At 38.2% G+C, this 22,019-nt stretch overlaps 2 protein-coding genes across 15 annotated transcripts in view; one reads left to right on the top strand and one right to left on the bottom strand.

Moving 5' to 3' along the window:
* The window catches only part of LOC110978677 (uncharacterized), a 74,681-nt gene extending 70,066 nt beyond the window's left edge, over nt 1-4,615 (top strand). For all 6 annotated transcript variants that reach the window (XM_022233849.2, XM_087149071.1, XM_087149072.1 and 3 more), the window contains 2 exons: nt 797-946; nt 1,339-4,615. In XM_022233849.2, the coding sequence (XP_022089541.2) occupies nt 797-946; nt 1,339-1,559 (371 nt within the window). In that variant the 3' untranslated portion in view covers nt 1,560-4,615. The remainder of the gene's footprint in view (nt 1-796; nt 947-1,338) is intronic.
* Nucleotides 4,616-11,438: 6,823 nt separating this feature from the next.
* The window catches only part of LOC110978784 (protein 4.1-like), a 62,320-nt gene continuing 51,739 nt past the window's right edge, over nt 11,439-22,019 (bottom strand). For 4 of the 9 annotated variants that reach the window (XM_087149073.1, XM_087149076.1, XM_087149077.1 and 1 more), the window contains 5 exons: nt 19,999-20,061; nt 17,649-17,918; nt 16,944-17,024; nt 16,026-16,158; nt 11,439-14,171 (listed from right to left, as the gene is read on the bottom strand). In XM_087149073.1, the coding sequence (XP_087005199.1) occupies nt 16,051-16,158; nt 16,944-17,024; nt 17,649-17,918; nt 19,999-20,061 (522 nt within the window). In that variant the 3' untranslated portion in view covers nt 11,439-14,171; nt 16,026-16,050. The remainder of the gene's footprint in view (nt 14,172-16,025; nt 16,159-16,943; nt 17,025-17,648; nt 17,919-19,998; nt 20,062-22,019) is intronic. The other 5 variants (XM_087149074.1, XM_087149079.1, XM_087149078.1 and 2 more) reach the window with 3 other exon arrangements.

Below are 22,019 nucleotides of genomic sequence, written 5' to 3'. Positions count from 1 at the left end.
CATTCCTTAGCACTATTACCATGCAAACCTGGTATTGTGATCAAATAAAGTAACATTTCTGTATTTCTATCTTTTGAGAGTAGGGTACAATTTGTCAAAAAATTAAGCATTTTAGGTAACAGCACCTGCTGTTGAAAATCTGTAAATAATGTGTGACTTTTGGTTTTAAATTCAAAGCTAATCCAATTTGTATTTGTGACCCGCTCTGCAAGAAAAGGGTAATACGAGGAAGTCCCACAATGCCAAAACACTTAATGTCCTGTTCTATTTGGAGAGGGCAAAATTTCTTCCAAAATGTGATTTTGTGTTATTCCTTCAATAGTTTCTATAATATTTATATTTCAAACAAAGATGAAAAACTGATCATTCAGTCTGAAATCCTAGATAACATTGTGTTTCCAAGCGCTACACTTTATGAGCTTTTTCTCCAAAAGTGCTTTTATTGAATATAAAAATGTGGATATTCATATGTCTATATATCTCCGGAACGCAGCACACTACAGGGGTCATTCATATATCAAATTGTAGCTTTTGATGTACACAATCCAGCCATATCAAAAACTCATAACCTGAATCTGGCCACTTTTCCATTTTTCTAGAGCCGGTTACGTTTGTCCAAAAGTTCCAAACTAGTTTGTGTGTCTTTAAAAACTCACTATGGAAAGAATCTGCACACCTGGAGACATATCTAATCGGAAGAGCTGTGCTCGTAACAGCAGAAGTTGACGTCTGTATATGAATAGTGAAAGGGGATATTCAAGTATGAGTCCAAGCGTTTTTTGATTTCCCGTTCTAGGTAAAGTGTGTAGCGCACAGGCCCGTGACTACATCAACGAGAACGAAGAGATGGATGCGATATCAGATGCTCGATCCATCGATATCTTCGGTCATCACACTCACTGGCTGAGAAACGTCGTTCGTCGCAACACACAAGTCGCTCCCGACGGTAGGTTGACCCTCAAGCTCTCTCAGTTTCTCTCGAAGAAATTGGAAGAGGTCCGTCACAACTGCCTCAATTTTTAGGAAGAAAACAAACGAATTAAACAAAATTACAAGACCAATCCCACGAGAAGAGAAAGGATTATCAGAATGCCCAAGTTTTACCTGATGTATGCTTAGTTTGACTTGCAAAGATGAAAGTGCCCCCCAAATGGAATAAAAAGTCATCAAAACTGGTTACTTGTTGATGTCAAATTAACTAGTTGACGTCAGATTGTTGACGTCAACATGTTGACGTCAAATTACAGGTTGACATCAAACTTCATTTGTGCCCTACTTTTGTACATGCACAAAGTGAGTATGAGTCAGCTGGCTTTTTCTTGCTTTCTGCGACTACAGGCGGATTCCTACGAGCCGGTAACGGCAACGGCCCCACCCGCATCGAGGAGGTGCTGGACTGGGACAAGGTGGTCCGGCGCTACCTGGTCATTAAGGGGCTGGAGGAGGACCCAAAACTCAAAGAGGAGCCAGGGCTGGACGACGAGAGCAGGACTGGCAATGCCAACAACACCGCCGTCAATAAGGCCGACGGGACAAAGAACGCGAACCACGTCGTGTGAGTCTGCCGGCACCAAGCTTAGCAGGAACAAGCCGTGCGCCGTAATGAAATTCAGTCACGCCTGTTGTGCTAATAAAATTCACTCATGTGAAGGACAAATGTTGTTTGTGTCGGAATCTGTAATAGTACAAGTTACAGTAGTACTTTGGGAGAATCTTTAAAATGTTTCACTCTGAAGTGCCAGTTTCGGTTGAGAAGATTCACTGCTCATCTCGGGAACAGCTTCCAAGGTTCTAAGAGGAAGGCATGGGCCCACATATCAACATGCTAGCATTTCCAAAATGCTTGGGCACTGCCGTTTTCCCACCTTCAAATCACAGTGATTCGCAAGGACGACTTGTAAAGGAGTGGCAATGGTTTAGGCATGCTGGTTATTCTCATTGGTGATAAAGCAAGAACGATAACACCATGCATCATCTGCCAGGCTCTGAAATAGAGACTAGCACCGTAAGAAAGGGAAAAAACCACTGAAGCGGAGAACACAAGAAAAAGCTGTCAAGATCACTCTTTTCCTCTGCCAATTGTGGGGTCATGTTGTACCTTTACATTTTTTTCTCCCAAAATTGTGATTATTGCAAAGGCAGCCTCAAAAAAAAAGACAACTGGAACTCACTTATTTACGGTATCACCTTACAGCCACAAACGTTTCTCTAAAGTTCCTCCTTTCCTGTTGCTGGTTTCTTGGAGACAGTGTAGCGGCCGTCCTGGTTGCAGAGGTGGATTGTAATTTTGTCCAGTTTGTTCTACTCTCCGACATTGCTTTCTGTTAATAAAAGAAAATCTGTCATTTGAAAAACTCAACATTTCAGATCCTGTGGTAGAGAATTGATAGATTTTACACTCCCGAGCTTTCACGGCTGGCTTCTACTTTGAGGAAGTACTTGTCAAGAAAGTATTTACTCTTTTGAGTACTCAGTGTCATATAGTCATACTGTTTAAATTGCATCTCAAAGGTGCTAAGTTCACTTGGGTACTAAATACCACTTACACCAAGGACTTGGGCATTGCCAGCGATTATATAAGTTATAATGAAAATTTTGCGGGATCTAATTCAATTCAGTTTGGGAAGAGAAATCACCTTGAATAAATTGCTGTTAATGTAAACCTTGAGAAATGTATTTGTGTGCTATTCAAAAAGTTATTTCAATTTGGACTGTCATTCCATCCAGATTTTCTGATTCAGCGACAGTACTTCTTGCCAAGAGACACAGTAATCAATTTAACAGCAGAGCAGCATTATTGTACATTTTCTGATGTAAGAATACAGTTGCCAATTTCACGGCACTGCTTAGCGCAAGTAAAAAATTAGCGCTTACCCCAGCAGAAATTCTGTGCTGACGCCGAACGGGTTAGCGAAGAATTTTGGTTTGTACGCATGCGTACATCCTGTAACTAAGGACTCTGTGCTTTAAGGGTTAGCGCGGAATTCTGCGGTAAGCAGCGCCATGAAATTGGGCCCAGGAGACAGGAAACATTTATACTAATCGTGAATTTCATTTAACGCTGCAATTTTTTAACCGTGTTCACCAAGTTGTTTGTAGCTGACAGCATTATGTTTTCCCCCTTTTGAAGCAAATTCCATACTTTCAATATTTGCAAAAACACATCTCCTTTGTGTTTCAGCAAAGTATAGCAATACAGATGGAATAGTACAGTACATTGTATTAGAATTTAAATTAATACAGTTGTGACAATGATGTACCAAAAATCCTTCAAGTCTGGTGTAAATCTTATAATGCTTACTTTGAGCTGTCTACTTCGGACGTTATCCAAGCACGTACCATCTTCATTTTTGTCCATTGTGATGTCTGTAACCTCATGTCCTTTTTATAAAAGAAAAAGAAATCACGAAATGGTAATTACTTTCAAAAAGTTGCTCTTAGCATTTATTTAGATTGGACATTGACATTTTTGCAGGACTGTTTGCAGGAGAAAAGGCAAAGCAAAAACAAACAAACAAACAAACAGTATGTTCAATTTTCCCATCACGGCAAAATGTAGGTCTGTTGGTTGGTCAGTGTTTTGCTGTACACAGAAATCTCTGTAATACACAGTGAAAGTTGGGAGTTTAGTTTTGGGAAGACTACGACTCTAAAGTAAATCTGCCTTTTTATATCTGTAAATTAAGTATATTTTAAACCAATATTTACTTGCATGTATATGATAATGTACAGTAGACAGATTACCAAAAGCAACTATTTTTATGTATTAGTACTTCTGTAAAGATACGTCGATATTTATTACCAGCAAAGGTTCTTTGGTCGAATGCGTTACCTGTTCATAAATATCAACTGCACATATTCAGAAGTCGTAACAGTATTAGATGTTTTAAAGTCAGCATTGATGTTTACTGTGTACTGAATTCGTTAAATAATGTCACTTTGCAAAAATCAAAACCCTGATTATAACATCAGGTTATTTGATAAGTAATTGTTGACGCTCAGTCTCCACTCCAGGTATGCGTTTGTGTACAGCATCGGAAGACGCTGGAAAACGAAGATTGAAGTGTAGAAATGGATAAGGACCCAGAGAAAAATGAAGTATTTTTTCCAATTTTCTACCTTCAAAAATGTGGTTTTATCTACTGAAGCTAAAATGACACTGTCCAGGAAATCTTTAACTGAACAATTCAAATGAAATATTTATAGGAATTTCTGAAACTCTCATTTCTATACAAGTGCCACTCGGTCAAATGCTGACTTTCGTCATGTTTGCTTTGTTGGCTTTTCAGACCCAGTACTTTTCAAAGATTTGACGGTACAAGAACTAGTGTCAGTAGGATTTTTGCACAAAAGCCGAAGTTCTAAACAACGGTTGACGGAAGGTAACAAAGGAAAAGAGGAACAATGGAAAAGTGCAAGCATGAAAAGATGTTTTATCTTCAGTGAGCCTAGTTTTTTTTTCTGCGAATGACATGATGTTGTATCAGTGATTTCTATTTTCAGCTTGTAATTTGATATAATTTGTACACAGATAAAAACACCTAATACGTAATTTTGTATTAACAAATGTATCTTAAATTTGCATAGTGTAATAAATGCTGTAGACAGAACTGAATTGAGTAGACAATTGACAAATTTGAGTTGCTGAATACGCAATTTTAAATTTCGTTTCATATTTGAATGGTCCAGTTGTACAAAAAGCAAAGGCTTAGCTTTGCTTTTTACTGAAATTTGTTTGATTTTTCAAAACTTGAGAATGCTGTAAATAAACAAACACTAGCACTGTATTCAAAATTTCTTCTGAAATCTCTATGAGATGGATTTTTTTGCAGCAGAGCAAAAAGGTAAAGTTTCCATTTCAGTAAAATTTTACTCCTATGATTTTTCCAATGAAATCAAATTTAAAAACAGGAAGGAGGTAGCCTTCTATCAGTTTCGGAAATTTTTTTATTCTAAACTATCTTGCATTTGGATGAAATGTCGTAATGCTCTTATTTTTCAGCAAAATTCAAATCTGGAAGGGGTAAGTCTTGCATTTTGATTACTTTAGGGAATTTGCTCAATTTTCTTAAAGATTCAAAGTAGCAAAGGGTTAGCCTTGAATTTTTAATAATTTGGGAAATTTTCTCATTTTTCACCTAAATTCAAATCTGTAAGGGGTTAGTCTTGCATTTTGATTAATTTGGGGATTTTTCTCATTTTTCACCTAAATTCAAATCAGCAAGGGGTTAGCCTTGTAATTTGATAATTTGGGGGAATTTTCTCAATTTTCTGAAAAAATCAAAATAGCAAGGGGTTAGCCTTGCATTTTGATTAATTTGGGCAATTTTCTCATTTTTCACCTGAATTCAAATCTGTAAGGGGTTAGCCTTGCATTTTGATTAATTTGGGGAATTTTCTCAAGTTTCTGAAAAAATCAAAATAGCAAGGGGTTAGCCTTGTAATTTGATAATTTGGGGGAATTTTCTCAATTTTCTGAAAAAATCAAAATAGCAAGGGGTTAGCCTTGCATTTTGATTAATTTGGGAATTTTCTCATTTTTCACCAAAATTCAAATCTGTAAGGGGTTAGTCTTGCATTTTGACTAATTTGGGCAATTTTCTCATTTTCACCGAAATTCAAATCTGTAAGGGGTAAGCCTTGCATTTGATTAATTTGGGAAATTTTCTCAATTTTTTGAAAAAATCAAAATAGCAAGGGGTTAGCCTTGTAATTTTAATAATTGGGAAATTTTCTTATTTTTCTGAAAAAATTCACATCTGTAAGGGGTTAGTCTTGCATTTTGATTAATTTGGGCAATTTTCTCATTTTTCACCTAAATTCAAATCTGTAAGGGGTTAGCCTTGCATTTTGATTAATTTGGGAAATTTTCTCATTTTTCACCTAAATTCAAATCTGTAAGGGGTTAGTCTTGCATTTTGATTAATTTGGGAATTTTCTCATTTTTCACCTAAATTCAAATCTGTAAGGGGTTAGCCTTGCATTTTGATAATTTTGGGGAATTTTCTCAATTTTTTGAAAAAATCAAAATAGCAAGAGGTTAGCCTTGTAATTTTAATAATTGGGAAATTTTCTTATTTTTCTGAAAAAATTCACATCTGTAAGGGGTTAGTCTTGCATTTTGATTAATTTGGGAAATTTTCTCATTTTTCACCTAAATTCAAATCTGTAAGGGGTTAGTCTTGCATTTTGATTAATTTGGGAAATTTTCTCATTTTTCACCTAAATTCAAATCTGTAAGGGGTTAGCCTTGCATTTTGATAATTTTGGGGAATTTTCTCAATTTTTTGAAAAAATCAAAATAGCAAGAGGTTAGCCTTGTAATTTTAATAATTGGGAAATTTTCTTATTTTTCTGAAAAAATTCACATCTGTAAGGGGTTAGTCTTGCATTTTGGGAAATTTGGCAATTTTCTCATTTTTCACCTAAATTCAAATCTGTAAGGGATTAGTCTTGCATTTTGATAATTTGGGGGAATTTTCTCAATTTTCTAAAAAAATCAAAATAGCAAGGGGTTAGTCTTGCATTTTGATAATTTGGGGATTTTCTCATTTTTCACCTTAATTCAAATCTGTAAGGGGTTAGCCTTGCATTTTGATAAATTTGGAGAATTTTCTCAATTTTCTGAAAAATTGAAAATAGCAAGGGGTTAGCCTTGCATTTCGATTAATTTGGGAAATTTTCTCATTTTTCACCTAAATTCAAATCTCTAAGGGGTTAGCCTTGCATTTTGATTAATTTGGGAATTTTCTCATTTTTCACCTGAATACAAATCTGTAAGGGGTTAGTCTTGCATTTTGATTAATTTGGGCAATTTTCTCATTTTTCACTTAAATTCAAATCTGTAAGGGGTTAGTCTTGCATTTTGATAATTTGGGGGAATTTTCTCATTTTTCATCTAAATTCAAATCTGTAAGGGGTTAGTCTTGCATTTTGATTAATGTGGGAATTTTCTCATTTTTCACCTAAATTCAAATCTGTAAGGGGTTAGTCTTGCATTTTGATTAATTTGGGAAATTTTCTCATTTTTCACCTAAATTCAAATCTGTAAGGGGTTAGTCTTGCATTTTGATAATTTGGGGGAATTTTCTCAATTTTCTGAAAAAATCAAAATAGCAAGGGGTTAGCCTTGCATTTTGATTAATTTGGGAATTATCTCATTTTTCACCTAAATTCAAATCTGTAAGGGGTTAGTCTTGCATTTTGATAATTTGGGGATTTTCTCATTTTTCACCTGAATACAAATCTGTAAGGGGTTAGTCTTGCATTTTGACTAATTTGGGCAATTTTCTCATTTTTCACCTAAATTCAAATCTGTAAGGGGTTAGTCTTGCATTTTGACTAATTTGGGCAATTTTCTCATTTTCACCGAAATTCAAATCTGTAAGGGGTAAGCCTTGCATTTTGATAATTTTGGGGAATTTTTGTCAATTTTCTGAAAAAATCAAAATAGCAAGGGGTTAGCCTTGTAATTTTAATAATTGGTAAATTTTCTTATTTTTCTGAAAAAATTTAAATCTGTAAGGGGTTAGTTTTGCATTTTGATTAATTTGGGAAATTTTCTCATTTTTCACCTAAATTCAAATCTGTAAGGGGTTAGTCTTGCATTTTGACTAATTTGGGCAATTTTCTCATTTTCACCGAAATTCAAATCTGTAAGGGGTAAGCCTTGCATTTGATTAATTTGGGAAATTTTCTCAATTTTTTGAAAAAATCAAAATAGCAAGGGGTTAGCCTTGTAATTTTAATAATTGGGAAATTTTCTTATTTTTCTGAAAAAATTCAAATCTATAAGGGGTTAGCCTTGCATTTTGATAATTTTGGGGAATTTTTGTCAATTTTCTGAAAAAATCAAAATAGCAAGGGGTTAGCCTTGTAATTTTAATAATTGGGAAATTTTCTTATTTTTCTGAAAAAATTTAAATCTGTAAGGGGTTAGTTTTGCATTTTGATTAATTTGGGAAATTTTCTCATTTTTCACCTAAATTCAAATCTGTAAGGGGTTAGCCTTGCATTTTGATTAATTTGGGGAATTTTCTCAAGTTTCTGAAAAAATCAAAATAGCAAGGGGTTAGCCTTGTAATTTTAATAATTGGGAAATTTTCTTATTTTTCTGAAAAAATTCACATCTGTAAGGGGTTAGTCTTGCATTTTGATTAATTTGGGAAATTTTCTGATTTTTCACCGAAATTCAAATCTGTAAGGGGTTAGTCTTGCATTTTGATAATTTGGGGTAATTTTCTCAATTTTCTGAAAAAATCAAAATAGCAAGGGGTTAGCCTTGCATTTTGATTAATTTGGGAATTTTCTCATTTTTCACCTAAATTCAAATCTGTAAGGGGTTAGCCTTGCATTTTGATAATTTTGGGGAATTTTTGTCAATTTTCTGAAAAAATCAAAATAGCAAGGGGTTAGCCTTGTAATTTTAATAATTGGGAAATTTTCTTATTTTTCTGAAAAAATTTAAATCTGTAAGGGGTTAGTTTTGCATTTTGATTAATTTGGGAAATTTTCTCATTTTTCACCTAAATTCAAATCTGTAAGGGGTTAGTCTTGCATTTTGATTAATTTGGGAAATTTTCTCATTTTTCACCTAAATTCAAATCTGTAAGGGGTTAGTCTTGCATTTTGATAATTTGGGGTAATTTTCTCAATTTTCTGAAAAAATCAAAATAGCAAGGGGTTAGCCTTGCATTTTGATTAATTTGGGAATTTTCTCATTTTTCACCTCAATTCAAATCTGTAAGGGGTTAGCCTTGCATTTTGATAATTTTGGGGAATTTTCTCAATTTTTTGAAAAAATCAAAATAGCAAGGGGTTAGCCTTGTAATTTTAATAATTGGGAATTTTCTTATTTTTCTGAAAAAATTCAAATCTATAAGGGGTTAGCCTTGCATTTTGATAATTTTGGGGAATTTTTGTCAATTTTCTGAAAAAATCAAAATAGCAAGGGGTTAGCCTTGTAATTTTAATAATTGGGAAATTTTCTTATTTTTCTGAAAAAATTTAAATCTGTAAGGGGTTAGTTTTGCATTTTGATTAATTTGGGAAATTTTCTCATTTTTCACCTAAATTCAAATCTGTAAGGGGTTAGTCTTGCATTTTGACTAATTTGGGCAATTTTCTCATTTTCACCGAAATTCAAATCTGTAAGGGGTAAGCCTTGCATTTGATTAATTTGGGAAATTTTCTCAATTTTTTGAAAAAATCAAAATAGCAAGGGGTTAGCCTTGTAATTTTAATAATTGGGAAATTTTCTTATTTTTCTGATTAATTTGGGAAATTTTCTCATTTTTCACCTGAATTCAAATCTGTAAGGGGTTAGTCTTGCATTTTGATTAATTTGGGAAATTTTCTCATTTTTCACCTAAATTCAAATCTGTAAGGGGTTAGCCTTGCATTTTGATTAATGTGGGAATTTTCTCATTTTTCACCTAAATTCAAATCTGTAAGGGGTTAGCCTTGCATTTTGATTAATTTGGGGAATTTTCTCAATTTTCTGAAAAAATCCCGAAATGTATGACATGTATTTCAACAAATCGGCAAGGGGTTAGCCCTTAAATTATTGAAAATTTGGCCCAACTGATTCAGTAAAAAAAAAAATCTAAAAATCATCAAGGGGATACTTTCTTAACATTTAAAGTTTAGTGAAATTTGCCCGGACTGAATCTTTTTTTAAATTTTAAAAGGGCAGGCATAGGCCTACCCCTTGGTGATTTCGGGAGCGAAATGTCCATGAGGAAAGAATGCCGTACACGGCCGAAACTCATAGCCACCTATTAGCCGCCTAATTTGACCTTACAAAAATCAAAATTAGCGGGAGAAATGTTGAGGTATGCTAGTATAGAAATAATATAGAAAACAAAAAGAGGAGAAAGATTGAATGGTACCATTTTGAACTCACCTAATAGGCGCATGCACATGTACATAACCAATGCAGTATCAGTCTTGCCAAAACTCTTGAGTAGCACTGCAGAAAATACACGTATAAACTCTACCACGCCCAGTCCCGGAATTCAAGATGGCTACAGGAAACCCCAAGCTTTAAACACCTCTGTTGAGGCCACCACGCTATAAGAATTATGAGTGAACATTCTATCCTCCACGGCATTTCCTACACACAGAGAGTTGAAAAGGGTCTTCCTCCGCGTTTTAGCAGCAAAAATGCCAAACATGCGTTGCTGTGGTTTCTGCTATTGTTACAATGGCTAACAAAATTAGAGCCCTTCCCCTCTGACTTGTGTGGTAACGTACTGATTTGTGCCTCACTAGCCTGACTTTAGTATAACAAAAATACGAAACACGGCTATTTGGAGAGGGTAAGGTTGCTTAAAAATCAACTTCAGACAACACGTGGTGTGAAATTGTTCGGGTTTAAAAACACTCTAAACTTTAATTGATGTAAGACGACGAACAAGTGCGTTTGTACTAAGCACGACACCTCAGCTATTCGTTCGCCTGGTCACCCAGCGCCCGAACAGGGCGCTGAGATGGGCCAATGGCCTTGCACAGATTTTATACAGTCATTCATAATGGTTTATTTAAAACATTCAAATCTCGCGGCACTAGGCCGAATTGCGTTTGAACTTCCATAAAAGTGGACATATTTAGTATTATAATTATGTATAAAAATATAAAAATAAATCATTCGTCATATCAAAACTGCAGGAAGTGGTTCTACCTACGTACACAATATAAAACGTTTAGGATTAGAAAAAACACCTCTAAAATTACCTTTACGAATTACGGAAAAAGAAGTAGGCCTATGAAAGCTTATAAAATTACTTAAAAATTAAAAATCATTTAATAAACATAATAAACATTTTAGTGAAGGAAATACGTCTTACGGGTCACAGCTAACAACACACAGAGCATTGTTGGTAAATTTTTGCCAGGCGCGCGAGTTCGCTCGATGTGTTATATACACAAGCGGCGGTTATCAATTCGATATTTTTTTTCGTTTTACTCCTCACTGCTGAAAATACTCTCGCTACATTATATTTGTTCATCCAAAATTGGTCAAGACAACCAATGATTTGAAATAATATCGCCCAAAGACATGTGATCAGTGATACCTGGTGAGAAGATAAATTATCACACCGTTGCCGACACTTTGCCCGTGCTAAAGCATTGCCATTGACAAACCAGAAAATTTAAATACATGTAGCGCTTCGCTAACAGGAAGTGATAACCTCGCGGTCATGTCGTGCAGTGTTCGGGCGCTGGGCCACGAACGAAAAGGTGTTCCTTGCTTCAAAATGGAATTAATACCCATTTCTCAGTGCACACCAAATATTAATGCCACCGCCTACAGAGCCGGATCACAAACGGGGGAGACATTTTATTCATTCCACAGCATCTTACGCTTAAATACGCCTTGCTCCTTTCAAGAAAAAAAAAATTAATGACAAAAACACATCAACTACGCACACAAGCTCTCCGTTGTAGATTCAAGTAGGGTAGTTTTTATTGGGCTTTATTAAATGTTCCACAAAATTTCAACGATCACAAAATAATCCACTCACATTGGTTTTTTTCTTATGAACACTGCAACACATTTATAACCACATTCATTTTTGGTGGCGTCCCCTTCCCCGTCTATTGCATATTGAACTCCAGCACAAACTGGCAGCTGATGACAAATGAGGGCGCTGTTCGAACATCATTTCACTCCTGTACCGTGTTAAAATTTGCCAAAGGGATAAAATGCGCCTGGCAGTGTCAAAATTGACTTTGAAGCACACAGCCTTGGCAGAAGTGTATCAAACATTTCTATTCACCATTAAAACAGCGCTCTCAAAAAGTGTTTGGGACAACATTCGGCAAATCTCTCTCTCATCAGCTAATCTTCGGAATATCAAGTCGATGTCACGTCAGCAAAATTATTCGTCATCACGAACACATTCACCAAAGAATCACCAGACGCCTTGAGCTAATTCGACAGCTAGGCATCTTTAAAAACTTACACCAGTTAACGCTTTACAAAAACAGAAAGCTTTTATTTTTGGAAATCATGCAAATGTAGGTCAATGTACTCACTGAATTGTTATAGTGGTTGCACAAAAAACTTAGGGTCCGTAGATGTATAAGCAACTGAATTAAGGTGAATCAAAATACAAAAAATGTGGCGTACTACGATAATTTTTCATACAGAATTCATACAGAAACTTGGCTTCAAAGAAAAACTCTCGCTACTGAGCACAGCAAAGTGATAGAAACTCTAAAACTGGCTGAATGATGGTGTTTGTGTAAATGGCGTTCTCAAGGAAAACAAACAGCCAATTGTGACAAAACCAAATGCCCTGCATGCAGTATGTCGTGGCAGAAATAAAAACCACGAACGATCAGAATTACGGCCAAAATCTACTCTCCTTTGCCAATTATTTTAGACGAGTATGTACAGCGGATCAAAGGTATTTGAGGGACGCATGTCCACAAGTTTTTGTCTCACTGTATGAAAACGTTCCAACGACCAAAATAAAAGATGTCTTTAAAAATGTAAAAAATGAAAAAAGAAGAAAAATTCTACCTGTGGTTAAAACGTGCTGCGAATTTATTGATCCCGGTCCTTTTTCCAATTTTTTTTTCAAATCTACTTTGTAGTTTGTACTTAAGAGTGAGAACTAGCATCTATTTTCAAAATCAATGCAGTGACTGGAGAAATAGAAATTTAAAATGTTACAACTTGACTCTTTCCAACAACAGAAGACCAAAAGTAGTTGGATATTTCACAACTACAATTTTCGAAGGCCTTTTCTGATAAAAGCACAACGTAAAAAAAGATAAACATGCCTGGATTTTAAAAAAAAAAGAGGCAACTGAAAACTAAACAACAAAATACATTTTGAATGATTTTTCCCATCAATTCGACTACCGTTAGTGTATTACAAAATGTTCCCATTGCATTCTAACAAAGCCAAATTATACATACGTCCTCTTATCGTCAGTACCGTCCTTTCGTTCAGGAAAAAAAGTACTGTTTACATTCAACTCCACAGTGATACAGGAAACAACAATGACTACATGACATGCTACGCAAATTGGGTGTTTTTTTTCAACAATAATTACAAGAAATTACCCCATCACCGCAAAATTCAGTGGTGACAGGATCACCGTTAAGTGTCGATCACTTTAGTTTTTTTTTCTAACCACTAAGATGACTACTCGATTAAAAAGCAAGATTATTAATTTATTACATTATGCTGTAGTTACACTACGTACGCCCCTTCCGGGACATATACTGCACATTTTCAGCAATTTCTACACGACTCAAGACGCCAGGAAAAGAATTATCGGTTTTTGAATTGTGTACAATTTTCTAAGCGTTTTGTAATTTTTTTGTTTTTTTTTCCTTTTCTTTTTTTTCCGCCCATTTTATTTCACACTACAAATTTGCATCTCCAGTTCCGTCTTGATGGCTACTGCTACTTGTTAAAACTATCCAACACACAGAAAAATCCAAAACCAATCAGTAACAATGATTTTAACGAGCCCCAAAAGTGTCACTGTCCCTATGTGTTAGGAAAAAAAAGGTGAAATGTATTTACGGCAGAACAAATCTAAAATGGACACACAGCTCACAAATTTAAAATATCTTTTTGTCCACAAATAAGGTTTGCCTGGGAACCTCACGAGATTCTACACTTCAGCAGAAAAGCCTGAAAATTGTTCTATTTCTTTAAATGGCTGCATCAAACCATTTCATATCTCACCCACATCTTTGGTAACGAAACAGAGGAAAACGAAAATCCCCAAATTTAACTATTCTCATTACTTTGCATTGTACCTATCCATTCCATTTACAAAATCAATCCAGAAAAAAAAAATCAAAGGAACAAAACCGAAAATAATTAATGAAAAAGCCATCACTTCAAATTTTACATTTTTAAAAAGTCCACATTTAAAACTCGCAAGTGCCCAAATTGTCTTCCAAATTAAAAAGAGCAAACATGATCAAATAAACAGTTATCTAAAATGTGGCAAGCGCCTTTTGAGGAGTACTACGGCACAGGAATTAAGCTGGTAATAGGTGTGTATACAAGTTTCTACAGTGATAATAACTTGACGTACTTGGTAAAAATCTGTTTAGAACGGAGTGCAAAACGGTTTGGCTTGAATGCACCTCAAGAAAGTAATCAGGTGTTTGACGGGTCTCCGCTCACTCGTTAGCACTAGAGTACAAAAAGAAAAAAAAATTAAATCCACTGACTACATGATAAACATTATAAAACTGAGAATTAGGCAAAAAAGCAACAGGCCCATAGACAAACAATTTCATCCAAGGAGAAGCTCTTCTGTTATTGTGATCCCTGGATATGTTTCAAACATGGCAAACTGTTGGAATGGGTTGAGCCAGACAATTTTATGATTGAAACACACGCCAAGGAAAAGGGAAGTGCACAAGGGGCTGTAATTAGATCTCCAGGGATCAACTTAAGAGCTTTATTTGAGTCCATTTTAGGTCTTTACTGAGACTTATGAAGACAGGGCTATGTGGGATGGGGTAGGGGTGGGGCTTACCCTTTTTGTGTCTCACCTGTTATGTAACTCGCTGCAGGGGTAATCTCGGAATCGTTATCAATTAAGAGTGATGGGTAAAGCGGGGGGGGGGCTACCTTATATCTCACTCCAGGGTTTAACTCAAGATCCTCACTAATAATAATGGGGATGGGAGGTGGGACACTTGCCCAGTGTATATCTCACTTTAGGGATCAATTTGACATCCATACTGTCTAATAGTGAGGGTGCTAAAGGGGGTGTAAGTGGGCTTACCAAGAATACCTCTAACTCTAGGGATCACCTAGAGTTTGACTGTTGCCGAGGGGGCCAACGGGGAGTTTCAGGGAGCATACCTGGCATATTACCTCACTCTAGGGATCAACTTAAAAAATCTTACGGACCGATAGTGAGGGGGGGAAGACAGACAGGTGCTGGGGAGTGTACCTACCATATATCTGACTAGAAATCCTTACTGACTGATGAGGGGGAAGCAGTGTTGAGCGGGTCAGGAGGCAGTGTTGGGGGTCAACCTCGTACATATCTCAGTATAGGGATCAACTTGAAATCCTTACTGACCGATGCGAGGGTCGGTAGGCAGTATTGGGAGGCATACCTTGTATATATCTCAGTATAGGGATCAACTTGAAATCCTTACTGACCGATGAGAGGGTCGGTAGGCAGTATTGGGAGGCATACCTTGTACATATCTCAGTATAGGGATCAACTTGAAATCCTTACTGACCGATGAGAGGGTGGGTAGGCAGTATTGGGAGGCATACCTTGTATATATCTCAGTATAGGGATCAACTTGAAATCCTTACTGACCGATGAGAGGGTGGGTAGGCAGTATTGGGAGGCATACCTTGTATATATCTCAGTATAGGGATCAACTTGAAATCCTTACTGACCGATGAGAGGGTGGGTAGGCAGTATTGGGAGGCATACCTTGTATATATCTCTGTATAGGGATCAACTTGAAATCCTTACTGACCGATGAGAGGGTGGGTAGGCAGTATTGGGAGGCATACCTTGTATATATCTCAGTATAGGGATCAACTTGAAATCCTTACTGACCGATGAGAGGGTGGGTAGGCAGTATTGGGAGGCATACCTTGTATATATCTCAGTATAGGGATCAACTTGAAATCCTTACTGACCGATGAGAGGGTGGGTAGGCAGTATTGGGAGGCATACCTTGTATATATCTCAGTATAGGGATCAACTTGAAATCCTTACTGACCGATGAGAGGGTGGGTAGGCAGTATTGGGAGGCATACCTTGTATATATCTCAGTATAGGGATCAACTTGAAATCCTTACTGACCGATGAGAGGGTGGGTAGGCAGTATTGGGAGGCATACCTTGTATATATCTCAGTATAGGGATCAACTTGAAATCCTTACTGACCGATGAGAGGGTGGGTAGGCAGTATTGGGAGGCATACCTTGTATATATCTCTGTATAGGGATCAACTTGAAATCCTTACTGACCGATGAGAGGGTCGGTAGGCAGTATTGGGAGGCATACCTTGTATATATCCATCTCCAGGGGTCTATTCCAGATCCCCATTAGTCTCTTCCCCTTCTTTGTGGATGACCACCTTCGTGATTTTGAAGTCAGGGTTTTCTCTCTGCTCCTCAGCGATGGCCTGGGCCAGAAGCTACACGGACACAAAACAGAACTGGCATTATTGAAGTTGAAAGCTGAACGGGCACAGAAGCTGGAAAAGTACTGTCCAAGTCCTACCTTACATCTTGACCTGCTGGTTCGAGTGTGAGGCTGTGAGACTTATGGCTCAAAGATGAAGACGTGAGCTGCTCGGCTTTTGAGTCAGCCTCGAGTCAGTTCAGTTTCTCTTATGAGTTTGAATTACTTGATTGCTGGAGTTGCAGTCGGGTAAGGTCCAAGTCAAACTCTCAAAGGGAAGAATGCAGAACTAAACAAGGAATAGCTCAAGGTTTTACACTGAGGGGACCCACAAAACCCTGAACCTAGTCAAACCTCGCAATCAACCTTGAGTTGCCACCTGTGTAAGTCTGCATTCTCCTTACGCCCTATCCCTCCACCTATTTGGCCGTTTTTGTAGGAACCTTCCTAAATCCCCGAGAATCATTACAATTCTCTGACAGAATCACATGGGATCGCTTTGTACAGAAGATGTTAAGTGACACTACGCCACACGTATGACACAATAGTGAGTCGGCCCCACCTCCCTCAATCCTGCTTAACTCCTCCCACCCCTCCTGGTGGACTTTGGAAGGGAAAATCAACTTGGACGATTCACTCCCTTGCCCAAATCATTTCAAACTTGCCGAAGAGTTAACGGCCGATCATCAGAACTGCAAACGAACGTACAGTGGACTGGCATGAAGCCACACCCTCCCCCCCATGGTGCAAGTTTCCTCGTTGCCTTAAAATCTGCCCCTGATCAAGATGTGGCCTCACCTCGTCTTTGTTGATGTCCCCGTCCCCTTGAATGATGATCTTCTTCTCCACGCGGGTCTCTGTCACGTCCCCCTTCACAGTCTGTGGAAGTCAACCACATGAATGGTACAGAAAAAGCATCTCTTTATGTTGGCCCTACGCTTATACTGGTATCTTCCATACGACATGTATATGTGCAACACGTGCACAGGTCTGACTCAAGCCACAGACTCGAGAACAAACACTAAACTCGTCTGAACAGGACCTGACCCACATCTGCAGAACGGTAATAACATCTGAATACAGATAGGTGATATGACAAGATAAGGTACATCAACACACGTCATCCACCCTGAGTGGAAACAGCTCAATTGCAGTTCTGTGATGATGGAAAGGTTTTGCATTGCAGACAGCCTGAAAAGCCCTGAGAGAAAATTTTTGAATTCCATGGTATTTCATGATAGAATGCACTCAAGCTGACGGGGTATGGCAGGGTATGGCTATGAATGGATTTACGGTAGCATGCGTGCCATTTCAAAATCCAAACTGAAGCGTGTCCGCGGCTGTTTGGAACAGCAGCACCAGCGCACAACAGTCTGTCCTATCAGCGCAGCCATATGTCGACTCACACACGTGCTTTGTCCTTTATAAAATACAGAGCTACTTCGTTGTCTGTGAAACTTGGTACATGCGTAGAGCATGAACGCCCTCTGCTGGCGTACGTACCCGCGTAATGTGTGTGGTGGTGGTGGTGGTATGGCTCTCGCTTGACAAGGTCTGAGCGCTCACCAACACGCCCGTGTCGTCCAGGCTGTTGTCGGGCTCGTCCCGCTCGTACGTGATGGTCGTGTTCTCCGTCTGGACGTAGGGCACGTCATGGGTGAACTGCGAGTTCTCGTCGGGGCCGCCCTGCTGGACGATGGTCGCCGTCTTGACGTAGGGTTCATCTCCTTCTGAGGCCGTGGCGGCCACCATTTCGTCATCTTCCGGCTGGGGCTTTTTTTTTTTGAACAAGCAGACTTCATGTTATAACAAACTCAGAAAAATGTAAAGGAAAAAAATCTCAACGGCACTGCAAACTTTACAATCACGGATCACGCTTCATGGAATATGTGATCATTTCCAAATCAAAAAAAAGTCAAGGATTTTTATTCTCACACGCTATTACCTTGAAGATGGGCAAAAAAAATCATGCAAGGCTTTTCCACCTGCTATGCCACATCAAACTGAATGAGCCTCTTGATGAACTTCACGCTTATGGAAATGTCAGCAGCTTGTATGGAAACAGTGGCGCATTTTGCAGGCTACCAAAAAAGACTTGCAACGTTTGATGCACAGAAAACCATCATAATCTCATTCTCCAGTGCCTGAATCGGTTTTCAGGTCAAATGACAGCAGATTGGTGAGCCGTTTCTAAACATATGTGCTTACATATTTACAGCAAGCATGATCAAGAACAAACTACGAGATGCAGGTTTGCTGGAAGTCAAGAGGTGATGATGTTGTTGATGACAGAAATGAAAAGCCGTTAGTAAAATGAATAAGTTAGGCAAACTGCAACCATTCCTGTTACAAGACTAGCCGATGACACCTGATCCATGTAGATTTTATATTCCAAATGCACATGTGTAAACTGTACAAAGTTGATTGATTGTGGCCGGTAACTCTGGTGTATCTACGTGTATGTAGGGGACTTCTCAGAATCCTCCTTAATCCTCTGCTGTGTAACCGACCAGTACTCTGTTTCCTTGAATTTCCAAGGGTGTCTAAGTCCATTCAAAGGATTAAGAATGATCTCGATTTGGGGTGAAAGAGTCAGTTTCGGATCTGTTTACAAATTCTTTGTCCTAAAATCCACCCTCATCTGCGACATTCTCTACGACAGCAATTTCAACTGCTCCATTTTGATCTGCCCAGAGCATGGCTGCTCGAGGGCGCTATACTAAATTTATGGCATGCGCACATAGATGGGACATAGATGCTGGTGACAAAAAAGTTCAAAAGGACCAACAAGATTTCACTATCGGCAACACCTGATCCCTCTAGAGTCAACGTTTGCCTGTTTTAACTAGCCCTCTTTAGAGTATTCCACCCAATTCCGTGATAGTTACCATTAAGTAGTTACCATCAAAAAGTTACCATCACCAGTGTACTGAACAATACAAAAAGTTATGGCAAATGTTTTCAAGATGCAGGCAGCTAAATACCTGAAGAAAGTTAATTAGTGGACTGAGCTGCGAAGGAAATGAAGAAATTAGTATGAAAATGACATGAAAGCTTGGAAGAAGTCGGCTGCTTTAGAGTTAAGACTAGGACTGGACGTCACGGACCTGCTTAGCAGATAACAGCGGCTTAGTGAAATTTTCCCGCTTAGCATAAAAATCAATTGGGGACCACAGGCCAGCAGTATAAAACTCCCATGGCGTTTCAGTTGGTAACCCAATTTGCTAAGCACATCTGTCCCAATGCTGAGCAGGCCACATTTGCTGAGCGGGCCCATGCAATCCCCATTGCAAATCGCACACTGCAAAAATCTGATGTCCAAAGGAGGAAAATCCCAACAAAAATGAATCTGTTCTACAGGTATGTAAGCTGAGAATAAATACATCACTCAACAGATGTACGAGAAAAAGCTGCTTTCTGAGTTTTCAGTTGGGATGTCACAGTCCCACCCGCTACGCCGTCAATCTAACCCCTCTATTTATTTTTCCACCGTTACTGTTTCCCTACATGCAAATCTGGTTTTAAAACCAAAACACACCTGCACTAAATCACGGACAGACATGGCCATCGTGATGTCGAAATAAATGTATGCCCGAGAATGAGATGAGGCCTGTGTGTCTGGTATGGCCATGTCGATTACAGCCTATGATAATGGCCGTAGTTAAAGCCATGGTAAGAACAACTCTACCATGATAACCAACCTTGAATATGCAAAATGTGTTTCTTTTTTTTTAACAGGTTATGGTGCATAGTGTGGGAGGGTGTACATGTAAATGTAGATGGGTGCGGTATTCGGTTAAGATTCAGTGCAACAATCACCACACGTGTATAAGTCAAGCCAACGTGAGCCCACCTCAGCGTTTTCATCGAGACGTTTCATGACGGCGACATCTCCTTCAACGGCTGGCTGCGGAGGCTACAATAATTGGGAGGGGGGGTGAGTCGGTTGGTATAATGTGACATGATTTAAACATACATGTACATGTATATGTAGGCCCTACCGGTAGCTCGATCCCCAAGTCAAGACGGCTCAGTCTTTGTACATATAGTCTCTTTTCAAGTCTGACAAGAGTACTGTGTGTCAGGTTGCGTTGTCTACAAAGAAAGGAATGCCCATCTCAGATTACCGATGTGGTTCTTCACATCAGTAGTTTGGTTTCATAGATAATGGATGTCTACGGTGCAACAGAACACTCCGGTCTTTAAAACAAAGAGGGTGTCCGACAAAAATTTGTGCGATTCTGTTGCAAACAAGCAAAAGATTCCTACATGTACATTTTGACTAAAATTTCTTCCTGAAAGCTTCACAATGAAGTTCAGTCTAGTTTCTTTTAATTTCCACAAATCAGCCGCAAATTTGCAATTAAAAAAATCCTTTCTTTGCAGAACAAATGTTCCTTCATCACAAACTTCTCTGGAGCAAATGCGATAACAAAATTTATGCCTGATGACCTAAAAGTGCAGATTGGCATAATCCCATTAGGTGGTGCGCTAGAATGGATGGCATTATACATGTAAGTGGACTAACATCTCGTCAGATGTGGGTAGCGATACAATGTAAATTGCTCTTTTTTCTTCCCTTCCCAAAGATGAGTCACATTTCTGGCAGTGAGTCACGTTTTTTCTATGTCTTGATGTCGTCTTACTTTATTAGTGCACGCCGTCTCAGCCAAAGTCCAATTTATGCATGTGGCGTGCACCTCCCAATCCCCACCCAACAGTCGGACACCGGTGCGAGCGGGTTATCCTGTGTTGCCGTGGTAACGTGCGAGTTATTGATAAGACGGTGATAAAGTGAGTTTACTGGCAGAGAAAAGTCTTGAGCAGTTTTGCAAGTCAATACCGTCAAAGGCGGCTGTTTTTTTCCCCCCAGATTTCCATGCTCTGTGCATTTCTTAAAGAGGAAAAGGGGTGCATTCTGGGATGACCCTGTGTGCAGAGAAGAAGTCAGTGGCTTGATGGCAGAAGAAAAAGCAAATATTAGTATTCCATGCTAATTAACAATAAAAACTGTATATTCACAATAAATCAAAGGAGATGCATTAATTCAAGGTGACAATTTCACTGATGCTCTTCTGCTCGAGGTATTTATGTAGACAACTATTTTTGGCCCAAAGTGCACACACGTTCTTGGAGACGACAAAGTCAATGTCTTCTGCATTTTGAAACAAGTGTTGCTTTTAATTAAGTTATTCCCATGCAATGGATTTAATGATCATCAAAAGATATGTATTCCTTGAGGAATTGGCACGAGAGACCCAGAACTGAACTAAGAAATCCGTATGTCAGCATCTGAAACCTGTCATGTAAACAGACAAAGGTCTGGACATTTTCCAGGTGTTTTGTTTTTAAGCAATGTTCTCTCAAAAACCTTAAGTTCTCAGAATCTTTTAACTACTCTTTAGGAGTAACAAGGCTGTTATGTGAGCACATGCCCCATCCATCAAGCCAGTGCTAACCACTTACTTCAGGGTTTGCGAGGAAAATGCCCCATTTGTGTGACTGCAATTTAACCATGAAGACCGTGACGTTTACAGGGAACAAGAAATAGAAAGATTTTTACTAAAATTTTACTAAACCCTTCAAAATGCACCTGTCGGTTTTTATTAACCCGAATTAAATTTTTGTTCTACAACTGAACCCATGTTTTAGAGCTTTTTTGATTTTTATGCTAATACAATTTGCATATTCATAAGTAAACCTTTGATGTCATCCAAGGCAATGAACCTCATTGTGCACAGAAAATGTCTTCCCTTTTTCAACACTGTATTGTATATTTCATTTCCTTTAGCAATTTACTGTTCAGTTAAGTGTATGGCAATAAGCAAGCAAGCAACCTTTTCACAGAAATATTTTCAGATAGCAGATATGGAG

Source organism: Acanthaster planci, linkage group LG18, assembly GCF_054643075.1.
Source record: "Acanthaster planci isolate LZ-2023a linkage group LG18, COTS_SCS, whole genome shotgun sequence".
Taxonomy (NCBI): Eukaryota; Metazoa; Echinodermata; class Asteroidea; order Valvatida; family Acanthasteridae; genus Acanthaster; species Acanthaster planci.
This window is presented reverse-complemented; position numbering and strand designations above follow the sequence as displayed.